The 23,084-nt window shown below is 50.6% G+C and overlaps 1 protein-coding gene across 2 annotated transcripts; it reads left to right on the forward strand.

Annotated features, from left to right (window-relative positions):
- The first annotated feature begins 694 nt into the window (after positions 1–694).
- SLC35B4 (solute carrier family 35 member B4) lies at positions 695–23,082 on the forward strand. Of its 2 annotated transcripts, XR_008579814.1 has the most exons (11): positions 695–859; positions 5,677–5,790; positions 6,813–6,915; positions 8,057–8,106; positions 9,306–9,387; positions 10,792–10,852; positions 11,641–11,750; positions 11,979–12,054; positions 12,707–12,782; positions 14,053–15,797; positions 20,546–23,082. XR_008579814.1 is itself a non-coding variant. In XM_054846999.1 (10 exons), the coding sequence occupies exons 1-10, from the start codon at positions 783–785 to the stop codon at positions 14,297–14,299; spliced, it is 996 nt and encodes a 331-aa protein (XP_054702974.1). In that variant the 5' UTR covers positions 695–782; the 3' UTR covers positions 14,300–17,428. The 2 variants fall into 2 exon arrangements, 1 of the variants encoding a protein (XP_054702974.1); XM_054846999.1 differs by lacking the exon at positions 20,546–23,082 and having other exon boundaries at positions 14,053–17,428.
- The last annotated feature ends 2 nt before the right edge of the window (positions 23,083–23,084 follow it).

The raw sequence follows: 23,084 nt of genomic DNA on the forward strand, positions 1-23,084 counted from the left end.
TAGGGCTGTGACCAGAAATACCACCTCATCTATCACTCTGAACGGGTTATTTTTTCCTCCATCTCTCCTTGTGAAGCCGTGGGTGGCTGCTGGTGCTGTTGGACCCACGTGGTCCCCAAGTCATCCCACACCACCATTTGTGCACCTTTTCCTCTCTTCTCCCCTTCCTGCACCCTCCTTGTCGCCCTCATCTCCTTCCAAGCACACAATTGCTTTTCAGACCCAGTTTTGCTGCCTCAGTATCCAGTGTTTCCAACACCAACCATGGTGACACTGACAGGGGCTGCAGCGAGGCTTGCCTGTGGCCCCAAGAGCATGGGAAGACCTCCCAGGAGGCTCCACGAGGCAAGCTCGATTTCACATTAACGCGATAATTTCATTATCTAAACCCAAAGCTGCAATTAGCGGCTGTTCCTCAGCAGGGAAGCAGCGTTTGAGCTGTGTCCTCCCCGCGCTCCGCCTTCTCCTCAGGCCACCTCAGCGCCCGGGCCCCGCGCCGCCATTACCGCCCGCCCCCACGGCGGAACTACAACCCCCATCATGCCCCGCGGGGGAGGTGTCACATGAGGGAGGAGGCTGGATGCGTCGCGGGGGCCGCTGGTAGTTGTAGTCCCGGCCCTAGTGGCGCGGCGGTGCCAGTGAATGGGCGGCGGGCGGGGAGCGAACTACCGGCGCCCGGGAGGAAGCGGGGGCGGCGTGGCCGGAGCCGGGAGCGGGGCCGCGGCCCGGGACCGGGATGCGGTGGTGGCCCGGGACGTCGTCTCGCTGTTTGGGGCGACACTATGCACCCGGCCGTGGCGGTGGGGTTGGTGTTCGGCGGCTGCTGCAGCAACGTGGTGTTCCTGGAGCTGCTGGTCAGGTGCGGGGCCGGGGAGAGGCTTTGGGGGCAGATGGAGGGGTTAGGGGCAGGGGTTAGGGGCAGGAATGGGATCGGGGGTCGGGTGAGGGTCCCCGGGGCTGGGGGGGAGCCGGGTCTCCCCCACCGGCTTCTGGACTTGTGAGGGGAGGAAGAGACAGCGGTGCCCAGAGGGTCTCCAGGACATTGGGGGGGGTGTGAGAGGATTTGGGGGGGTGGTGGCGCTGCCGGGGGCACCCGGGGCTGGCACCGAGCCTGGGGCTGGCCCTGAGGAGGTCAGCGGCCCCGGCGGGGTGGCCGGTCCCCGCCCCGCCCCCCCCAGCTTGGGGGGCAGCCCCAGGCCCTGGAGCTCCTCATCGAAGTGCTAAGAGGAGTCCGGGTGTGGATCGCGGGGCTCTGGCCTTGTTGTGTCACCGTCTGAAGGGTTTTGTGGGGTTTTTTGGGGCTGTCCCTCTCAGCTTGGGCCCAGTCTGGTCCTGTCATGGGCCACTTCAGTGTTCTGCCCATGCACCGGGGATCTCCCATCTCTGCTGACACAGGGACTGTGGCATCAGTCTGGCCCTAAAGCATCCCCACCGCCCCTGCTCTCTGATCCCAGCGCATCATACAAGTAACAGCTGAAATCCCAAGGAGAAGACGCGCAGGAGCTGGCTAGGGGTCCCCTGGGACAGCAGGCAGGGCCGAGGGAACGTTGTCCATCTGGAAATGTGATCTTCGGCGGCATCGCACGGCTGCAAAGCCAACGTGATGAGGACGAGGAGTCCTTTGTGGGACTTGGGAGCACAGGCGCATTGCCAGGTTACAAAGAGGAGGGCTGACATTTGGGTATGTCCAAGGGCTGCATCACCTTCCTCGCCTTGATGGAGGAAGGCTGGCATGGCTTGGAAAAGGTGATGGTCTGTTGGATTTGTTTTCAGGGCTGGTCAGCAAGCTGTGAAGGCAAAAGCGCTAGACCTGACTGGAAAAATTAATGATTGAAGTGGTTCTGTGTCTACGATCATAATAAGTCAGTGTGGAGCTGCATCCCCTGACCATTCAGTACTATATCCACTTCAATCATGCCCAGGCTTTCAAAAATAGTAGTTAAAACCTGTCCTTACTTCCTCCCTACCCATCATCACCCCAGATTGTTAGAGAAAAAGGGAGTGCAAACGAGCGCCTGACTCTGTAAGCCAGCAGTGGGGATAATTGCTTCAAAGTGGGAGGCCAGGAGGCAGATACCTTAACACAAGGTTGCAAAGGCACTCAGCTATCACTAGAGAAATCCAAAAGCAGTTCCTGGAGGAAGTGACTTTGTATGGTGAGTTGTCTTTCCTCTCTGGGATTGCTCTAAGCTCTGCCTTTCCTGCCTGCTTGTGCTGCAGCATCAGTGAGGGAGGAGGAATGGGCCCCTCTGAGGTGAAGAAAGTTTTGGATCTGGCTTTTTGCATTTGCTTGGAGCTAGGCTTGTGTACTCCTCCAGCCAGACCTTAAAACAAAAGCAAGCCATTTGGCCCTACTCAAAGGCTGAATTGGTTGTCTAAAGCCCAGGAGGGATTTTGAGCAGCAAATCCCAGAAGTCCAATTGCAGATATCTAGGAAAAGCTGCTTTTCACACACAAGCTTCTCTTAAGCATTGCCTCTCATCCATTTTAGAAATTCCTGTGTTCATAACAGTCCTGTGCCACTCACTTGCCCCATACACTTTTGGTCCCTAAATTGGTGTAACACTGGTTACTTCTTTGGGTCTTGGTGTTATCTGGAAGGAAAAGTTCCCCCCCCTGAAGATGAATCTTCCCATAGCAAGCAAAGTCCTGGAACAGGATCACAGGAAAAGGCAGTGACCAGACTGACAGTCTAGTGAGGAATAACAAAGGTGATTGGAAGAAATTTGCTCAGGATTTATGAGGAAAGAGTGAAGGAATGAGAACTGTTTAGTCTAGAGATGCTCGAGGACAGACAAAAGACTTTAAATCTGTGGAGAATGGCTGCAGAGAAAAGGAGATGAAGGTTTCTGCTGGGCTCTGGAGGCAGAACAAGAAATAAGGGGCTTAAATTGCTATGAGAGGGATGTAAACCAGGCCAAAAAACCAGGTTTGCTCCTTCTCAATATAGTGAAGTGGGTTTGTAAGAGAGCGAGCAGTGAAACTCCTTGTTGGAGGTTTTCAAGAACAAGTTAAACAAACCCCAGTCTGAATAACAGAAGGAGACCTGGACAGGGCAAGAAACCATCCAATTCATCCCATTTCCACTGTCTGGAGCAACCCAACCTGTTCTGCTAGTGTCCTTTACTATCTGTCCCAGGGGTCTGTCTTTGAGCTGTGATGCCAAAGCTCTGTGTGTGATGTGTGTGATAAAGGCCTGGTTGGAAAGCCCATGATCTGCTCTTCGTCTTCTGAAGCTGTGCCCTTGTGAGGTGCCTTCTCCGTAAAAATGGTTGAGGCTCTGCGTGGTAGATCTCAATGGGGTTTCTTCTCTTTATGGTGCAAATGGAGGGGGTTGTTCTTCTGCAGGGCCTTTGAAGGAATTCTCTATGATATGTGGAGTCTTCTTAAGAGAGATGGACAGAAAACTTCCTTGGCAAGTGATTTGGTTGTGTTGAACTGTGGCTGAATGAGAGTACTCTGCATCAGCGTGCCTCAAACTGATGTGCAGAAATTGGGTTGGTCCATCTGTGCTTCGGTGGTGTGACCGAGAGCCCTGCTCCGGCTGTTTCATCCCACCACCTGCTAGGGCTGCGAGACACTAGCAGGCAATTCTGTCCTACGAGGCAGGGTGACAATTGCGTCGTAATGTCTCTACATTGCTTCTGGAGGACTCTCTTGAAGTTTGGCTACAGCTAAAGCAGATCTTTGGTTGATATATCCGGGCTTCTTGTCACTTCTTTTAGGTCTATCAGTGTGTTAGAGCTGTGAGTCAAAGACATGGGCAGATACAGCCTGTTTTTGTTTGTTTGTTTGTCTTTTTATTATTAGTCAACAAATAACCCTGTGTCAACCCTTTACTGATAATGTGAGGTTGTATGTACAGCAAGTGACTGAATGCAAGGATCTGTGAATTGGGAGGAAACAAAGTGTAGTGCATGGAAACAGTCTTGGTTTATTCCAAGTTTACACTTGCTTTCTGTTCTACAGAGATAAGGTTTACAATCCTGGAGCCTGGCATCTGTCTCCAATATTTCTTGTCTTCCCTCAAGGAACTTTTGAACCTTTTAATGTCATTGCACAGCAGGGATTGAAGTCTCATGGACAATTAAGCTCTGAAAAATGTGAAAATTGGCAGGTGGGTAGAGGGGAGAGGCTCAGGCTAGTGCCTGCCCTGTGGAAAATGCAGAGAGAAGATGGCCTTGCCAGGCGCTGTTTGGTGGCAGCCACATGCCAGCTCTGCATTAACCAGAGCACTGCTGCTTTTTCTGAGATGTCTGGGGGGTGACAGAGGAGATTTTGAGGAGACCACACCTTCAGCTCAGTTATCCAGGAGACAGCTTGGTTATTCCTGTTCTCCATTGCATCTCTCAGCTTGCATTCTGCAAAACTGGGTCTAGACCCGGCCTCTAACTACTTGTGACGGCATGTTGCGTGAGTAAGCTGCATGCTTGCGCGGCAGGGTGGGGATCAGGACTCAGTGGCGTGCAGCTTCTGCATCAAGTCCTTGGCTTTGGTTTCTACTTTGCACCAGTGAAAGGGGAAGTACTTGCTCAAATTCCTCTGGCTCCCACTGCAAATAACAGTGAGCTTTCTGATTATCTGACGTGTCACAGCCTCCTCTGAGCCCACAGCTGACTGTGCCTCCCAGGAAATCCTCTCTTGCTCCCTGTAAGCTTCTTAGGACAGAGGCAGAGTCTGCAGCAGGCACATCTGCTAGGAATGGGTGAGCAGTGTGCAGGGAATGTTTAAAGTCGAGCTGTTACGGGCTGTCTTGCCTTTGCCTGTGATTCCTCTTCCCTCAGAATAAACACACGAGGTTGATTTGCACAAAGGTGGTGTCATTTCTGCTACAAAGGTAGTGATAACTGCAGTGCCTGGGTCTCTCTGGGAGGACAAAGATGCTCAGTTAAGAGGATCTCTTTTGAGGTCACTGTTTTGTGGCTTTTGATACCTTGTGGAGTTTGAAAACTTCAGTGAAAACGTGTCACGTTAGCAAGCTCCCTGGCTTGCCAGACTGTCATGTGGCATTTAATGTCTCGACCTTTTTGGGCTCCAGTGATGAGCTGTTGTAGGTTCCTTCTTAAACCTACAACCAATTTTTTGGTATCCAGCAAACGCAGGAGGGCAGAGAGCTAGAGCTTGCTGGGTAAACTGAAAGCAGGTCCGAGCTTGTGTTCTGGGGATGAAGTACAAGCAGAACCAGGGACACTATGCCTTGCTCTGCAGACGTGGACCTGACCTCGGCCCTTCCCTCATGCAGCAGAAATAAGGGCTATCAGAAATCCTGCTGCCTTCCTCCTAGGTGGACTCATTGTTTGACCTGGCCTCTAACAAACACAGCAGCTTGTAGGTAGGGAGAGAGCTCTATCAAAACCACTCCCCCATGAGAAGGAGGGAGATCCAGCCTCAGTACGGTTATGTTGGTGCTGACGGGAGTGGCTGCTTACTTCCACTTTGGAAATGTTTGAGGAAGGGATTGCTGCACATGTATCTACAAGTACAGGTGAATGAATACCTGCAGGGAAGTGTTTAAGAAAGGCAATGTGAGAACCTGGACAGATAAAGCAGTAAAGCCCCTCCAGGTTGATGCCCACTCTGGGACTGAGCTGTTAGCCTCTTTTTATTGGAGCCCAATGCAGTTTTTGTTCTCCATAGCATTGCTCTTATGGTTGTTTTTCTTCTCCATGCCTGCAGGCAGTTTCCAGGATGTGGGAACATAGTGACATTCTCCCAGTTCCTATTTATTGCAGTGGAAGGCTTTATCTTCGAAGCCAACTTTGGGAGGAAGAGGCCGGCCATACCAATAAGGTACAGTTGATTTGCACGCTTTTGCTAGGCACAAACTGACTGGGTATCTGTTATCTCAAGAAGTGTTTAATAAAATGGCTTATCCGTTTATCCTGTCTAAATCCCGTCCATTCTGCAGTGTTTGCAAAGCCTCATTGGGAACCTGTCATGCCTGATAAAATATGAACTCCTCATTTATTGAGAATTCTTAATAGGAAATTGCCATCAGATATTTTCCTGTCCAAGAAACAGGGCAGTGTTTTGCACAAAGAGTTTGCTGTGTTTGAAGAGCTTGCTGTCTCTCTGGTGCAATGGGCGTGGAAGGGAGAGGCTTACTGGAAAGCCAGCTAAATTCACTTTTGCATTTCTCCATCAGGGCTGATCTTGTCCTGGCAATAGCCTGGCATGTTCATGCTCTCCTCCCTGGCGCTCAGTGGCTGAAGTGAGGAGGTTTGGTGGGGTTCCTTAGCAGACTGCCTAGCCCATGGCAAAACAGAGTGCTGTGCTGAGTGCTTGGGACAGAGAGAAGGTTGAGGGCAAGTTTAGTGCCACTCGTGGCTGCATCGCAGGAAGGAGCTTCAATTTGTGGACGCTCTCTATCTTAGGTGTAGAACAATGGAGGCGTTCAGCCTGTATTTGAGTAGTTTCTCCTTCCACTCAGGGTAGTGATGTCTGCTGGCAGAAATTTAATCCCCCTCAAATCAAGCCTTGTTTTAAGCCACAGACCTTAGGAAAGAGGGGTCTGAAGGAAGTCCATGCTAAAAGATCCCAGCCGGGCTATCCTCTGTTCCCCTTTGCTTCTGGGATTAGCACAAGCTGAGCCAGTGCAGGTCAGCTTGCAGCCTGCTTCCTGTTCTGAGGACTTCCCTGCTGCATCCAAACTGAATTGATCTCCTTGTTAGTCCTTGTCACAGACTCAAGAGCTAGGTGGGCTCCTGCTCAGCTCCAGACCTTTCCTTGCAACCCATAATCTGTTCCCAAGGTGTCCCCCAGCATCACAGCGAGGTACATGCACAACTATCAGCTGGATTTTTGTGTTTCAGGTACTATTTCATCATGGTGGCCATGTTCTTCACTGTCAGTGTGGTGAATAACTATGCCCTGAACTTAAATATCGCCATGCCGCTGCACATGATCTTCAGATCAGTGAGTACTGGCATACCATCCTTTTTCTCCTTGTGTGACATCTTGTCCCATCGTGTCTGCAAGCACTGTCCTGGTTCATGTGTTCTGCCACCCTCTTTCTCCCTGACACCACCAAAACCCCGTGCAAATAGTAAACTTCAGCTAATGTGGGGAGAGCAACTTGTTCTGAAGGCTCGGCTCCAGTTCTCACTTTCACAGTGTTGACAATTAAATGTCAACTTAATGTCCCTGAACAGATGAGGAAACTGAGACTCAAACTGGCTTCATATTTCCAAAGGTGATGGGGAAGTAACGATGACAAAACTAAGCCCAGATCCTGGCTGTCAGCTCTGGATGGGCTGAATTGCTGGCTAAAGGGACCCAGCTTTCCCTCCCACTGCACAGCTATGCCAAGTGGTTCATGTCCTAGTGTAAGTGTCTTGGTGAAACACCCCAGGTCAGAGAGCATGGATTTGGCCTAGTTCCACCTGCACTGTTACTGCGTAGGCCTTTGCTTTGGAAAATGCTATTAAAAATGCATCTTCACTTAAGTGTAGATGAGTGTCAGGCTAAAACATCTGTTAAAACCAAAGAAAATGAAGCCCCAGCTGTTGGGAATAACAAAATCTGCTGGGCAGATCTGCTGGGTGGGGGTTGTTCTCCCACAACACATCATGGGGTTGAGATACCTGAAGTCAGAAGAGGTTGAAAAGAAGAAAACCAGATGACACTCTAGGAGCCCTGTCCTGCATTAACTGTGAGGGATGGTTCTTGTATTGCAGCCCTGCAGTCAATCTGGAGCCATACTCCTGTTCCCAATTAAAAACAGCAATTTGGCCACGTTCTGGTCTGTAGCACACACTGAGTGTCATAAGTAGGCCAAAAAAGAGGGAGGCCCACTGGCCACAAGATCCTAGTAGCCTGTTTGCCCTAGCATCCTTGTTCCTGAGCTACCCAGCTCAACTTCTTTCCACCTCCTAGCTGAAGTGAGACTGTCCCCACTCTGTCAGTCTCCCTGACCCTGTTCTGGCATTTCTCTTGGTGTTTTGGTATTAGTTATACGGAGTTTGCGGTGTTTCTCTGGGGCGGGCTTCCCAGTCCAGGAAATGTTGTCATACTGACCTTCTCTTTTGTTTTTCTCCTCCTCTCTCTTCTTTCCCAGGGCTCTCTCATAGCAAGCATGGCTCTAGGTATCATAATTTTGAAGAAAAGGTAAATCACAAGCCTCTTTCTTATGTCATCAGAGAATGCTTTGCCACTGACTTAATCCTGACTGGTGTTTAGTGCCCTCCCTTTTCCTGTTAAACATTTTTGGCTTACTGATGGGTAAACTAGGGCACAGCGGTGTGCCTGGACTAGAGAGTAGAATAGTTCCCTCTTCTGCATTTCCACCACCCCTCGCTCCTTCATTTAAGGCAAGCATGGACTGAAGAGAGAGCTTACACATGCCTGCAGCCCTCTGTGTTAGCTCTTTTTGTTCCTCTTACTTGTGTGAGGCCAGTACCGCTCCTGATGGGTGTACAGGGTCTGGTTGCGATGGAGTTAACTTTCTTCATAGCAGCCCATATGGTGGTGTGTTTTGGATTTGTGGCTAAAACAGTGTTGATAGCACACTGATGTTTTGGCTATTGCTGAACAATGTTTACATGGTGTCAAGGCTTTCTTTTTTCTCCCACCCTGCCTGCCTCCCCAGCGAGTAGGCTGGGGGTGGACAAGAAGTTGGGAGGGGATGCAGCCGGAACAGCTGACCCCAAATGGCCAAAGGGATATTTTATGTAATATAATGTTGTGCGCTGCAGTAGAAACCAGAGTAGACAAAGAAGAGGGTTGGGGGTAGTTGGGCTTCCAAGATGGCTATGCTTATGAGAGGTGGTGAGTGATTGCTTTTGCATTGTTTTTATTGGTATCTTGGTTTTTTTCCCCCTCATCTATTAAACTTCTTAGCTCAACCTGTGAGCTTCCTCACTCTTGCTTTTCCAGTTCTCTCCCCCATGCCCATGAGGTTGGGGAAATGAGCGAGCGGCTATGTGGGTGCTGGCTGGGATCCACCCACCACAGAGGGCAAAGACATCGGGACAGGAGGGTCCTTCCAGCTGTTTGGGGTCTGTCTGTTGGCCCAGTGTGGGCACATCCCCGGCTGCTCCATCGCTATGCAGAGATCTGTGCTGGCTTTGATCTGATAGGGATCCTTGGCCACAGGCGAGGAGATCTTGGTCCAAATGCTTCTTTTGTGTTGCAGTTGGAGTAAGTCAGCCTTCCCTCCCAGCAATGTCCAGCATTAGGTAACGGGGGTGTGCCCCTTCCCCCAAATTCACACTGGTGTGATGGAGCAAAATACAACGCGAGGGAGCGGTAGATGAACAACATGAGGCTGGGCTGGGTCACTGACATGTCTCTTCTCCCCCATGCAGATACAGCGTATCTAAATACACGTCCATAGCCCTGGTGTCCCTGGGGATCTTTACCTGCACTTTGATGTCTGCAAAGCAAGTGGTAAGAATTGGAAAGGGCCTGAGGTCATAGCTGTGAACCTTATTGACAGGAGGAACTGCTGTCAGCGCCTTCATCAGTAATTCCCTTTGCTTGACTATTAATGGAGAGACGAGATGTCTCCTAGCTCTAGTTCTGCTCCCCGAAAACTTGTTCCTGGTCTCATTTTCCTGTGGTTTGGAGGGGAGGGATGTGCACACATCCATGTCGTTTAACTTCATTACAAATGCTTTTTATCCTGTGTTGTTCAGGTTGCTTTTTGCTGAGAATATACCATTATTTTTTTTGCCACAGAGATAACAGCTAGAAGCTGTTTTCTCTTGCCCTTACTGCAATGTGTTGCAGTTAGGAGCAGGTGAATCTTAAACAAAACTCAGCCATCTTAAATCTTCAATTTTTTTATCCCAGAAGAGATTGTTGGCTTTCAGGCTAGATTCTTCCAGACTTCTTGTCATGCAATGTGACTTTTTGTGACCCTTGAAATAAAGTGTGTATATTTGGAGAACAGGAAGGAGAGAAGAAAATCCTTGTGTAACACCATTTTGGGCTTTTCCTGGGTCAGCACCCACAGCCTGATCTTGTCAACTGAAGACAGAAAAATGGCATAAAGTAGTGGTCAAGTGAAAATTGGTTGCACTTAATCCAGCTCTGAGAAATTGGGAATGAAACACGGCTGTCAAACCTCCAAGTCCCCCATCATTTAATAGCTGTTTATACTCTCAGGGTGTCCAAGGAAGGTCTGTGCTGTGCAGCCTTGCTTTGTATTAATCCAGCTAAACTCTCAGCAGGCATGGAGTTTTGGTATGGTATACAGACTTGTGGCAAAGGTGAGTAATCGAATTTGCCGTAAACCACAGTGAAAGAGAGTTGAGCCAAGTTGCACTATGTAGAGTTTTACCCTCGGCTAGCAGCATCTACAGTCCTGGTTTCCTCAATGTCTTGACTGCAAGCCAGAGCCCTGGTTTTAGTACCTGACTGGAGCTTGGCCAGAGCCCTTGTTCTTTCCTGCACACCCATCTCTGAGATGGGGATGGAGGAGCCTGCCGATGAGCTGGCTGTGGGAGCTCTCTAAGTGACACTGATTATTTTTGTGGTCAAAGAGTTGGGTCTCTGGCCAAGTCAGGGCATTTCTTTCAGAAAAACTACCTTCTTGATCAGACATTTACAATTTTTGCTGGAATCTGGTGCGTTCCCCGAAGCAGAGTGGAAAGCAAAGTGTGCTGTAGTTGCTACCACCTCTGTTCAGCCAGGGAAGCAGCTCTGGAGAATGTGAGACCTTGAGCTGTCTTTGCTTTATGGGTTTGCTTGAAACACAACACACAAACCAAGAGTGAGGTAGAGGCAGGTCCCAATGAGCTGCAGGGACATGGTAGCTCGTGGTGACTGTGTTGTGTCTCCCTCCACCAGGCATCTGACTCCAGCTTAAATGAAGAGGATGGACTCCAGGTTTTCTTGTGGTGGCTGCTAGGTATGTGAGTGCCACATCTCCAGCTGAGCTTGCTGGGATGCTGGCAACACTTGGCTGTCTGATGTCCTTGGCCGTGCGGGTTGTGCAAAGCAGACTGTGGTGGGAGTCCTCATGCTGAGGTTGTGTCAAGCATCTGGTGGATATTAATTTGCAAAGAGTGGGGTTTTGTGGCACTGATTAGCAGCTTTGTGTGAGGAGATACTCTTCATTTGGCCAACGAGTGAAATACAGCACCTGAGGGGTTTCTGCAAGGTAGTGGCTTAGTGACAGAATGAGACTACAGTCATGCATGTTTGCAGATATCTTCTTGATTTCTCTTTGCAAAAGCAGCCCTACCTGATATATCTGATGCTGTGAGATGTGCTGCAGGGAGGGAGAGGGGCTGTACCTGGTTCAAGTGTTCATTCAGCACGGTATTTCATGGAGGAGTCTTTAAAGTCTGGCACTTGAGTCTGTTTTTATACCTCTGACGTAGGTCTGTTGGTGGCTTTTCGGGGAACCTGGGATTGATGTATTGTCAGTAGTGGCAAATGACTGTATCCCTGGTAACCCACCAACTCTGCTTGCCAGGGCTGAGCCTCTTTTTAAGAGGTGTTCTTTTCAGAAGTCTCTTGGCATCTCAGCCTTTGTAATAAGATACCTGTGTCCCAAGACCATTATCGGTTTTCTTCTCAAGTCTAGATGTTGACGCTTTTTTCACTGAAAGCCAAATTATGGGAGTCTTCAAGTTTGTTGACTTGAGCTGTGCCGTGCCTGAGCAAGTTTGCAAGGCTGTGCTTCTCTTCCAGGTATTGCTGCACTCACCTTTGCCCTCCTCATGTCTGCCAGGATGGGGATTTTCCAGGAGACGCTGTACAAGCAGTTTGGGAAGCACTCCAAAGAGGCTCTTTTCTACAACGTAGGTCACCATGTCTTTTCTGTTGCTTTTACCGGGCAGATAGATCTGCTGAGAGAGTCCCTTCCCCTCCTGTCCTGTACTCAGCACAGATCCAAAGGATCACACGCTGTGAGGCTGGAGCAGTCGAGAGTGTGCTGTCATCCAGATGTGTGAGGCTGATTTCCCAGCATGAGAAGTGGGGTGGGTTCACATAATCCGTTAACATCGTGTCTTTACTTTTCTCTCCAGCATGCGTTACCACTTCCTGGCTTTCTCCTCCTTGCCCCAAACATCTACCACCATGCAATCCTCTTCAGCCAGTCTGGTAAGTGTTGCACAGATGGATCCTCTCTCTCATACCTTTCTGTCCTCTGGAAAATGCTGTAGAAAGCTGGTGCTGTTCATTAATACAATTGCAAAATATTTATAGTGTGCTACACCCTCTGAAGGAAAGTGTGAGATAGGTGACCCCTGAGGAAGGGAATGTGATGGTTCAAAAATGGTAGTAGCAGGACCAAATCCTCAATCACAGGTGTAAACATGGACCCGTTGGCTTTTGTTTTGCTTTCCTGTGCTAGCGCTGTCAGCCTTTCAGAGCCACACAGTTGATTCATTTTAACAGTAGGGCAACCCCATAGGGCAACCCTGATGTGAGAAAGCAAGAGAGATCTTTTCTTTTAATGTCTTTTCCCTTTGCCTGCTTCTTCCTTCATCTTGCTTTTCTTCCTATGGAAGTCCAAGGAGAAACATCTGCAAACTCTCTTGTATTTGTCATTTATCACAGTAAGAACAAGATAACCCTCCATCTGGAGCAAAATCAAAATGTGCCTACGCCTCAGACTGCCTAATGCAGCAGTAGCTTCCTGAAGCTGCAGCACGTCCTGGACAATGGTCAATTCAGGACAGGAGACACCTCTCCTTGCATCTCTTTGAGCACTAGCAGGGCAGTGACCATTCTGTGTCCTTTCTCCCTGCAGAGCCATTCCAGGTCCCAGTGATCGGGCTGACTGTGCCAATTATGTGGTTCTACCTTCTCATGAACGTCGTCACTCAGTATCCTTTCAAAGCTCAGCTTGAGACACACTGTGGAGGTGGCAGCGGGGTGGGAGAGGAGGAATGGGGTGGGGGTGCCAAGTCCTTGGAGTCTTCCCTGCGTTTGGGAGCTGATTTTCATGTAACTCTTGGAAAATATAGAATGAAATTTAACCTGGGGCTTATGTTATTTCCAGGGTGGCTGAAATCTGCCACCATCTCCCCAGGGACAGGCTGCTGGTATAAACCCATGGTGGTTCTGCTAGCCATTGCTAGGTAGAAGAGACAGATCAGGAGCCATTTGCGTGCCATATCAGTGTGTGGATTCTGCCAGGCAGTGAGGACAGGTCTGAAAGTGATGAAGCTGAGATGCTCTCAAAAAAGGGACCCTTCAGCCCAAGGCCCTCTTACCGTTTTCCTCTTGCTGCTGAGTGAGCTGCTGTGCCCTATTGCTGCTCACGCTCCTCCATGAAACCCCCATGTTTAATGTGCCTTTCCTGTGCCCCCTCGGGAGGAAAGGGGACTTCTGCTGGGAATGAACGGAGAAGTCTGATTTTAGCTTCACAGATTCACAGACTGGTAGGGGTTGGAAGGGGACCTCTGGAGATCACCCAGAGCAGGTTGCACAGGATTGCGTCCAGGCGGGTTTTGAATCTCTCCAGAGAAGGAGACTCCACAACCTGTCTGGGCAGCCTGTCCCAGGGCTCGGTCACCCTCAGAGGGAAGAAGTTTTTCCTCATGTTGAGATGGAACCTCCTGTGTTCTAATTTGTGCACGTTGCCCCTTGTCCTGTCACTGGGCACCACTGGAAGGAGTCTGGCCCCATCCTCTTGACACCCACCTTTTAGATATTGATAAGCATTGATCAGATCCCCTCTCAGTCTCCTCCAGGTTAACCAGCCCCAGCTCTCTCAGCCTTTCCTCACACGAGAGATGCTCCAGTCCCCTCATCACCCTCATAGCCCTCGGCTGGACTCTCTCCAGTAGTTCCCTGTCTCTTGAACTGGGGAGCCCAGAACTGGACACAGAACTCCAGATGTGGCCTCACCAGGGCAGAGTAGAGGGGGAGGAGAACCTCCCTCGACCTGCTGGCCACGCTGTTCTTAGTGTGCCTGAGGTTTGTAGTGAAGCTGTTCATAGCTGTAGAAATGCTGATCTGAGGAGAAGGGAATTTTATTCCCTCTAAGACCAGACTGGGGCTTTCCATTGCCCAGTCCTTTTCATTCCCAAAGGCCTGCCCAGGTGACACTCCGCCTTCAGCCCTGATGCCCCCTTACCTCTGCCCTCCCAGATACGTCTGCATCCGCGGCGTCTTCATCCTCACCACGGAGTGCACCTCCCTCACCGTCACGCTGGTGGTGACGCTGCGCAAGTTTGTCAGCCTCATCTTCTCCATCCTCTACTTTCGCAACCCCTTCACCGCCTGGCACTGGCTGGGCACCATCTTCGTCTTTGTGGGGACTCTTATGTACACGGAGGTGTGGAACAGCCTCGGGCCCTTCCTGGCTCGCTGGAGAAAGAGGCCGAAGGAGGAGTAACAGCTGGGGACTCTCTGCAGGGACCTTTTTATTGTTTTTTAGAGCAAAGCAGCAGGGAATCCCCCGGAAGGGGGTTGTTTTTATAACACGGGGGAGATGTTGGCTGTGCCAAGCTCCTGGGAAACATGGAGCCTCCGCTGGGAACCTACCTGAAATGGATCATGGAGACACGATACGGTTATTTTTGCAAGGTTGCATTTTTTTTATGCAACCCTTTTTTGCTTCCAACCTCTCCCCCTGTTTTTTTTTCATTTGAATAACCCTTTTTAAGTACTGTAAAAGCTGACCCAGTTCTCTGTTAGGAGCCCAGCCTTGCTGTGGTGCTGTTGTCCACTCCTCCTAGCTTTGATGAGCTGGACCCTGAGCCTGTTTGGTGCCGTCCTTTAATGTCCAGGTGGCCGAAGCGGATGTCTGAGCCCCGGGGAACTGCTGTTTGTGCAGCAGGTTGTTAGTTACACTGGAAATGCCCAGCCTGGCTGTTCATCTGAGCCCTTGTTGCCTGATCCTACCACCTGTACTGGGAGGTGGCGGATACACCTATAGCTTGAGCCTTCCAGTCTGCCCAGTAGATCCTCCACTGGGGAATGGCTCAGGGGGCTGATTCCCAAGCCACTGAGCCCCCGTCACTAGTAGCAGGGCCTAGGGAGCCTGAGGAAACCAAAAGAGGAGTGATGCTAAGGGGACAGAAAGTGCCGCTGTGTCACCTTCACAGCCTTCTCGGGGAGAGGGTGAAGCGATGCTGAGGCTTTGCCAAGGCCTCTGATGTTGCCCTGGTACTTCACCAGCCGGAGCGTGTCATGGGTTCCTCCTGCTTTGCTTAGGTCCTCAGCGCAGGTCACTTTTCAGTTGCTTCCTGCTTTCTCCCTCGTTACAAGTGTGTTCAGTGGGCTTCATTTCCAGCAGCCAGCTGCAACGAACTCTGCTGAGCCCCCAACGTGCCTGTGGTCCCCCCGGGTCCAGCCCAACCTCAGGGTTCAAATGCTGCCAAGAAACTTAAGAAAGGCCAGTACAGCTGAGCTTATTTCTGCTGCTGGGGGCGCTGGTTTTGTAGTTCTCTTTCTCTGCTTTCTTTCTCTGCTTTCTTTCTCTGCTTTCTTTCTCTTCTCCTCTCCCCCACCCCTTGGGCATCAGCTTCGCTTGTGGCATTTCTGTGCATCATAGCAGCATCCGCCTGGCACCAGGCCGGTGTCCCTCAGTGTCACCCCTGAGCTGGGGCAGGGGTGGCCTTCAGGAGCTTTGGGTGTGTGTCCCCACGCAGGCAGTGCGCGTCTCCCAGCAAGGTGAGGAGCAGCAACCACAGCTCTTCTAGGAGCCGCTCAGCGTTGGGCAGAGCAGGGGTTAGCGTGCAGCCTTGGTCTCGGAGCAGTGAGGAGCACTGCTTTGCGCTGCCTCAGTTTTCCTGGAGGACCTTGTCTCATCATCATGATACTGTCCCTGCTCAGCCGCGATAATGAAGGCATCCAGCAACGTCGACCTGATTCGCGTCAAGCTTGGCCAAGTAAGGACTATATTCCTGTTCCTTCACCCAGTGTCCCGATGGCTTCCAGCCTTGGTGTTTACAACTCCTCCAGCGTTAAACCTGTGCTCATGGTGGGCGAACCCTGGCCGGCCATGAAGCACCACACAGCTGGTACTGGGGGAGTAGGAAGGGCAAAACCAAGGAAACTTGTAAGTACCAATAAAGACGGTTTAATAAGCAAAAGAAAGAGGAAGGGCGGGGAAGAAACCCCACAAGTGATGCAAAGGCAACCACTCATCACCTCCCACCATTAGACCTATGGCCAGTCCCCAAGCAACGGCCACCTTCCCAAAAAACCCTTCCTCTCCATTTTTATTGCTTGTTTTTATCTGCATCAGTTGTCCTGGCTGTTCCCCCTCCTAGCTTCTTGCCCGCTTGTGGTGTAATGACCGGGGTGGGCCAAAGTGGGGAAAAAAGGGAAAGCCTTGATGACGTGCAAGTGCTGAAACACCGATGTGTTGTCAACACCGGTTTAGCCACAAATCTGAAGCCTGGCACCATACGGGCTGCTATGGAAAAAGTTAACTCCATCCCAGAGCCAGTCCAATGCTGATGGGACCTACAGCTCGCTCCTTCCCGAGATGCTGAAGGTTTTTTCTCTTCTGGATTTGATTTTACCTGAGCTTGAAAAACCTGTTGTATTTTGGCTGTCAGGCATGGGGTGTTTTCAAGGATTTTGTAGATGGGGAGACTGGTTCCCACCAGCAGCCCCAGCACCTAGTGCAGGTCAGCTCTCACTTCCTGCTGTTTGTGCAGGCTCCAGGAAGGACTGAGAGAGAGGCAAAACCTTTATCCCTTGTCTTGATATTAACGGCTGTTTACATGGAGGCAGTGAGGTAGGGGAAGGCGACACAAATTCAACACGAAAGCATCGGGGACGCTGAGGAACTGGTGGGGTTTGTCAAAGCGTAAAGGCAGAAACTGCGTTCGTGGTGGGGCGGCAGGAACTGTAACTCCTGCTCGGTGGCAGTGGGTGCTGTTGCCTGGGTTGGGGATTTAGCAAAGCAATAGCTGAGCAGGTGCCTGAGTGAGTGTAACATACTGTACATAGACTACTCGCTGGGTCACTCTGTATCGAGGAAATTGCATGTTCTCTCCAATTTCTGTGTGATGCTGGTAGGTTTGGGGATGTTTGGGTTTCTCTTTTTTTAACGTGTGCTGTACTTGGTCTTCACTCGAACCATGTGTCAATGATGTGTTGTTATTTGTTGTTGTCAGGGGTATTTTTTTTTTTAACTTTACAGTGTGGTCTGTGTGTTTCTGAATATTTATAATTGTTACAGCGATTCCCTTCCTGCTGTAGGAGAGTGGGTGAGCTTGCCCAGTTGTGAGATGGAGGAAAGGTCCATGCAGAAGGGCCCCATTGGCCAAAACAAGTATTTGAATCCAGAGCTCCCCCCCCAAAAATGGGGCTACTGATTTGTTTGATTTTAATGTTTGCTGTAGAGATAATAGCACATATTTTTTAGCAGAGGCTGGAAAAGTGGGTGAGCCAAAATACTTTTTGATCAGTGTTCTGGATTTGCAGAGCGTTTGGGTTGGCTGGTTGGGTTTAGGGTGGTATTTTTGTTGTTTTTTTAAAAAAAACAAATATATATCCTCTTCAAAGTACATTGGGCTTCTTGTTTCTCCTTTCGTGCTTTGCCTACTGATAATGAGCTGCTGGCGATTGCAAAATTAATGGGGCTCTGAAATCAGCATGCAATTTCTCCTGCCTTTAATACGAGAGGCGGTAGGACAGACTCGGCCTTGCTGGGGTTTGAGGGAAGGAGCCGACCGTGTTCCTCCTCACCTCCACTCAAACACCTAGCAGCGCTGCGTGGTCCCGCACCCCCAGTCCTCACCCACCACGCTGGTTGCTGCAGCCAGAGGGCTGGACCCACTGCTCCCCAGATGTGTCCTCGAGTGTAGTGTCATTCTATGATGGGGTTACAGCGTTGGTGGATAAGGGAAGAGTGACAGATGTCATCTACCTGGACTTGTGCAAAGCATTTGACTCTGTCCTGCATGACATCCTTTTCTCTAAGAGAGACATGGATTTGACAGATGGACCACTTGATGAATGAGGAATTGTCTAGATGGTTGCACTCAAAGAGTTGTGGTCAATGGCTCAATGTCCAAGTGGAGACCAGTTATGAGCAGCGTTCCTTAGGGGTCAGTACTGGGACGGGCACTGTTTCACATCTCTGTCAGCAACATGGACAGCAGGATGGAGTGCACCCTCAGCAAGTTTGCTGACGACACCAAGCTGGGTGGTGTGGTCAACGTGCTGGAGGGAAGGAATGCCATCCAGAGGGACCTGGACAGGCTTGAGAGGTGGGCCCATGCAAACTGCATGGAGTTCAACAAGGCCAAGTGCATGTTGGCTGGCACAATCCCAAGCACGACTATAGGCTGGGTGGAGAATGGACTGAGCGCAGGCCTGAGGAGAAGGACTTGGGAGTGTTGATTGATGAGAAGCTCAACATGACCCAGCAATGTGCGCTTGCAGCCCAGAAAGCCAACTGTGTCCTGGGCTGCATCAAAAGAGGTGTGACCAGCAGGTCGAGGGAGGGGATTCTGCCCCTCTGCTCCCCTCTGCTGAGACCCCCCTGCAGTGCTGTGTCCAGCTCTGGGATCCCCAGGACAAGAAGGACACGGAGCTGTTGGAGTGAGTCCAGAGGAGGCCACAGAGATGATCCCAGGGCTGGAGCACCTCTGCTGTGGAGACAGGCTGAGAGAGTTGGGATTGTTCAGCCTGGAGAAGAGGAGGCTCCAGGGAGACCTTAGAGCCCCTTCCAGTCCCTGAAGGGGCTACAGGAAAGCTGGAGAGGGGCTGGTGACAAGGGCAGGGAGTGACAGGACAAGGGGGAATGGCCTGAAGCTGCAGGAGGGGAGATGGAGGTGAGATGTGAGGAAGAACTTCTTCCCTGTGAGGGTGGTGAGGCCCTGGCACAGGTTGCCCAGAGAAGCTGTGGCTGCCCCTGGCTCCGTGGCAGTGTTCAAGGCCAGGTTGGATGGGGCTTTGGGCAACCTGGGCTAGTGGAGGGTGTCCCTGCCCATGGCAGGGGGTTGGAACTGGATGGGCTTTAAGGTCCCTTCCAACCCAAACCGTTCCATGATGCTGTGATCCAAACCAGGTTCTCCTACCCAGAAAGCATGCTGTGCTCCAGCCCAGCATTATCCTTCAGCTGCTGCTACAAGGTGAGAACCTGCTTTCCTGAAGTCCCACGTGTCCCTGTCCTCTTCCTCCTGGTTCGTAACAGCTGACGGCGAATGCGCAATGCAAATGCAGCAAAACCAATACCGAGCCACCGGCCTGCGGCGCCAACAGACTCACCGGGGTGGCTGTTTCCCTCCCTCCCTGCAGCGCTAAGCTGGGACCACCCGCCTTGTCCAGCCCTTTCTGCTCTGGTTCCTACTAAAGGGGTATTGAAGCAAGATCTGGGCGGATGCGGGAGGTTTAGGAAGGCAAGAGAAGTGAAGGATGGCCTGGGGGAGGGTCCTCTTTAATTGCACTGATAATAAATTATATCCATTAACTCGCTGCAGAGGTGGGTGAGTTGGGCAGCTGAGGTCTCCAGCAGCACCCTCAGGGCTTGGGGGAGGTGGCTCAGGGCAGCAGTTTGAGCCTGAAGCAGCTGGCAGTGAGGAAACCATCAGGCTTTGAGGTTCCTGAGTGAGACTCGACGGTTGTTTTAGGCTCCCAGTTTGTGGGAATCTCGTCCGTGCAGCACAGAGCGGCACTCCGCTTGCTGTGGTGTTATCCCAGGAGGGGTCGAAATAGCAAATGAACCCTCCAGGCACCAGCGCTTCACCATTAACTCAGAGCTGAGTGGTCCAGCTTCCCACATGGGACCTGATTTAAAAAAAATAAATACAAGAAATGAGGTGATTACGGTGGTTCTTTCCGGACCCCGGTGACGTCTCCATCACTGCAAAAACAGCGACGTGGCGTTAAAATCCTGGCCATCATTTCACGTTTAACACACCTTTAAACCTTCTCCATCTCAGAGCTTTAATGTGCATGCTTAATTCTGCAGCAGTTACCACGTATATATATTTCTAATTTAACAAATCAACTTTCTCCAGATTCTGGCAGTCGTTCGTTTAATAAATGCTCGTTGGCCGGGCTCCGCTTTCATCAGCTCGGAGATTTCTGTTCAAAATCTTTTGCCTTTCATTAAATCTGGGCTGGTGTTTATTAATGCTTTCAATCTTTCCTCGGCACGTCGCAGCGTGGCTCACCGTGGTGGGTCAGAGAGAAACAAGGGCTGTTTTTTTTTTATTAAAGCGAGAGGGAAAGCCTTGAACTCCTTTGGGAAACACGATGAAATCTTTGTCACTTCCAAGGTGTAAAAAAACTTGCTCCTGCCACTAAATTAAATGAGAGAGGCAGGAGAGGGATAAAGATGTCTCTGTAAATCACTTGGAGCCACACAGTTCATTTCTGTTCAGCATCTTTCATTATAACAATCATAAATCAGCAGTTGGAGCCCAAGAGGGCAAGAAGCTGAGATTTACCGACGAGGAAAATTTGGGAGGGGAAGAGCTCGGAGGATATAGAACCTTTTTTTTTTTTTTTTTGCCTCCAGCATGGCCCAAGCTCACAGGTCTCTGCTGGCACCCTTCCTTCTTTGAAAGCTCTCCATTTGCTTGAAATTTTTAGTATTTATTGTATTTTTCCACTTCCATGCAATTACAACCAGCCGCCTTTCACCCTTTGCACCCCTTCTCTCCCTGAGCAGCTGGAAGATGGGTGCACTGTCCCTGCATTGACCAAAGACCTCAGCGCAGGGTGTGAGTACAGTTACTTCACCCCTCTCCAGCCCGAGAGGGAGGAGGCGAAGCAGGAGCATCCGTTAGAGCCACACAGCCGAGTTTCCCATGTAGGAGGTGCTGGGTACCGGCCAGGGAAGAGATAGGTGACATCGTTTCTGCTGGGAAGATGGCTGTGGCTTCCATCAAGAGAGGAGAGGAGGAAGCAGTCCTTGGAGCATCATGCCTGCTGTGCTGGTGGCTGCTTCGACCTTTGAGAAGAGGAAGAAATACCCCAACATCCTTCCATCAGCTGAGACTGCTGGCTTGTTGGTAGATCTCCATTCTGAGAGCTTGGAAGTCACCGCAGCTCATCGAGTGCGGTTGGTCATGGAGGTGTGCAGTCACACACGCTGTGTTTCAGATGGCCTGAAGTCCTATCAGCTGGGTGCAGTCACACAAAACGCAGGGTGGGCAGCGCTGCATCACGCCCTGCCTTGGGGGAAGGTGGAGAGCAATGCTCTGAGTCAACGCAATGTCAAGTGAGATAAGAGGAGAGGAACGTGGTCCTCCATAGTCCCCACAGTTGACTGATGGCAGCCCCAAAGCACGGGCTTAGTGCAAGGAATACCACTCCTGGCTCCTTTTGAACCCCACATACTCTCCAACATATGGGAAACCATCCTTCTGCTGGAGGATTTACAATGCCACCCCATCTCCTCTCCATGCAGGCACTAACTGCTGTGAGCCTCTGTGCTGTTACCAGCCAGGAAAGCACTGTGGAATGGAGATGTGGATCTCCAGAGAAGATCTCTTCTCTGGAAGGACCCTCAGCATGGCGGGGGGGGGGGGTTTTCACTGTGGAGCCTTCATGCCTTTGTCATGGACGTTGATTTACACCTTCGTGCTTCTACTTGCTCTGAGATATGAGCAGGGAAAAAAACCACAAATGATAAAAATGTAGGCACCGCCTCCTCCTCCCTGCAGGAAAATTAAATTCAGCTTCAGCTACAAGGATTCCTCTCCCTCTGCCTTACAAGAGGCAGAAAAAAAATATCTCAGAAGCTTGAAATATTTTGTGAGGGTTACCCAAAGGGTATGTCCAAGAAACAAGATTGAGTGCAGAGCTTACGCAGGGTCTGCAGTGCTGAGCACCCCAGGGGCTGAGCACCAGGGCTGCAGGGCTGACTCTGCACTAAGGGGCGCTTGCTTGAGCTCCAGCCCTGCGGACCATGGGGAGAAGGTCTGTGACTCCAAACGCAGCCGGTGATTGAAGTAATCAGTAAATGGACGGGGAACCCAAAGCAGTTTGCAGGGCTGGAGTTGCTGAAGTGACACCGTAGATGTGTGGGGTGACACCGGGAAAAGATCCGATGGGTCTCCTTCAAGCCCTTCACCGGCTCTCCCTTGGGTCAGGGAAGAGAAGCACAGGCAGTTGGTGTAATCACACCGAGCAACAACTCTCCTCGCCCCCACCACGGTACTGTTAAAAAAAAAAAAAATTATAATTCATTTTGACAGCTGCCAAATTAGCAGCATATTAGGCAGCATATTCAATTAGACAAGCTCCTGAGGGAGCAGGCAGAGGTAGCGGGGCAGCCAGCAGCTGCTAGGACATGACATGGTGCTTCAGGAAGGTATTTTTAGAAATGGATGTGCGTGCTCTGCAGAGAAATAAACAGCTCTTTGGTCAACACTGGCAACTGTTCCCCATCTGTTTTCAGAATGTGCTTTAAAAAAATAAAATAAAAAGGTGTAGCTGCTGGATTCACAGTGGTCTCACAAGCAAGTCAAGCTTCTATCAGTGGTTTCCAGCTACTAGGGTTTCTAGGGCCCACAGCAGTGGGTTTAATGGAGGAGGGAAGCAGGGACATGAAGGTCAGAGTACCAAACGAAACCATTTTGCACCTATTTTTTTAAAATGCAGCTACTAATTTGGGGAGCTGCCACGTCTCCGGTTCTTATCTTCTACCAAGCCGGCAGCAGGTTGCCCTGGCTGCCTATGCACTCTCTGACTGTCCATGGAGCGTCTTGGCCTCCAGCACTCAATATGCTCAGCAGATTTCCAGGAGCAGCTATTTATGGACCTATTCTGCAGCCCCTGGAAGTCTTCACTGAGCTGTGCATCAAACTTTTAGCTAGCAAACTTCATATCCTCTCCTTCAGGCACAGGTCTGTACTGAAACACTGTCCCCTTATGTCCAACAAACCCATCATTCCTTCGTTCAGCACCATCTTGTCCTACAGCATCTGTGTTGGAACTCCTACCACCCTGCTACTGGCCTGAGGGAGGAATCAGGATAAAACAGCTGCCCTTGACTTCCCAAAACTCTTTCGCATAAGCACAGTCTCCTCTGCTTCACCTCAAAGACCCGGCACTCAAGCAGAGACACAGGACTCCTGGGTTCTGACCCAATTCCTGTAAAAAAAAACCTCATGAGATAACACGAATCAGTGGAACTTCTCTCTGCCTTGATTTACCGATGCGTAACATGGGGCTACGATGCAGCACGTGTGAGAAGAGCGCGG

The sequence above is a fragment of the Grus americana genome, chromosome 1, assembly GCF_028858705.1.
Source record: "Grus americana isolate bGruAme1 chromosome 1, bGruAme1.mat, whole genome shotgun sequence".
NCBI lineage: Eukaryota > Metazoa > Chordata > Aves > Gruiformes > Gruidae > Grus > Grus americana.

What these genes read in the sequence shown, in the direction of transcription:
- SLC35B4 (XM_054846999.1), top strand. Translation starts at nt 783, where the DNA reads ATGCACCCGGCCGTGGCGGTGGGGTTGGTGTTCGGCGGCTGCTGCAGC. An exon ending in AGGCCGGCCATACCAATAAG is followed by an intron (nt 5,791 to 6,812) that starts GTACAGTTGATT and finishes TTTGTGTTTCAG; the next exon opens with GTACTATTTCATCATGGTGG. An exon ending in TTTCTTGTGGTGGCTGCTAG is followed by an intron (nt 10,853 to 11,640) that starts GTATGTGAGTGC and finishes CTTCTCTTCCAG; the next exon opens with GTATTGCTGCACTCACCTTT.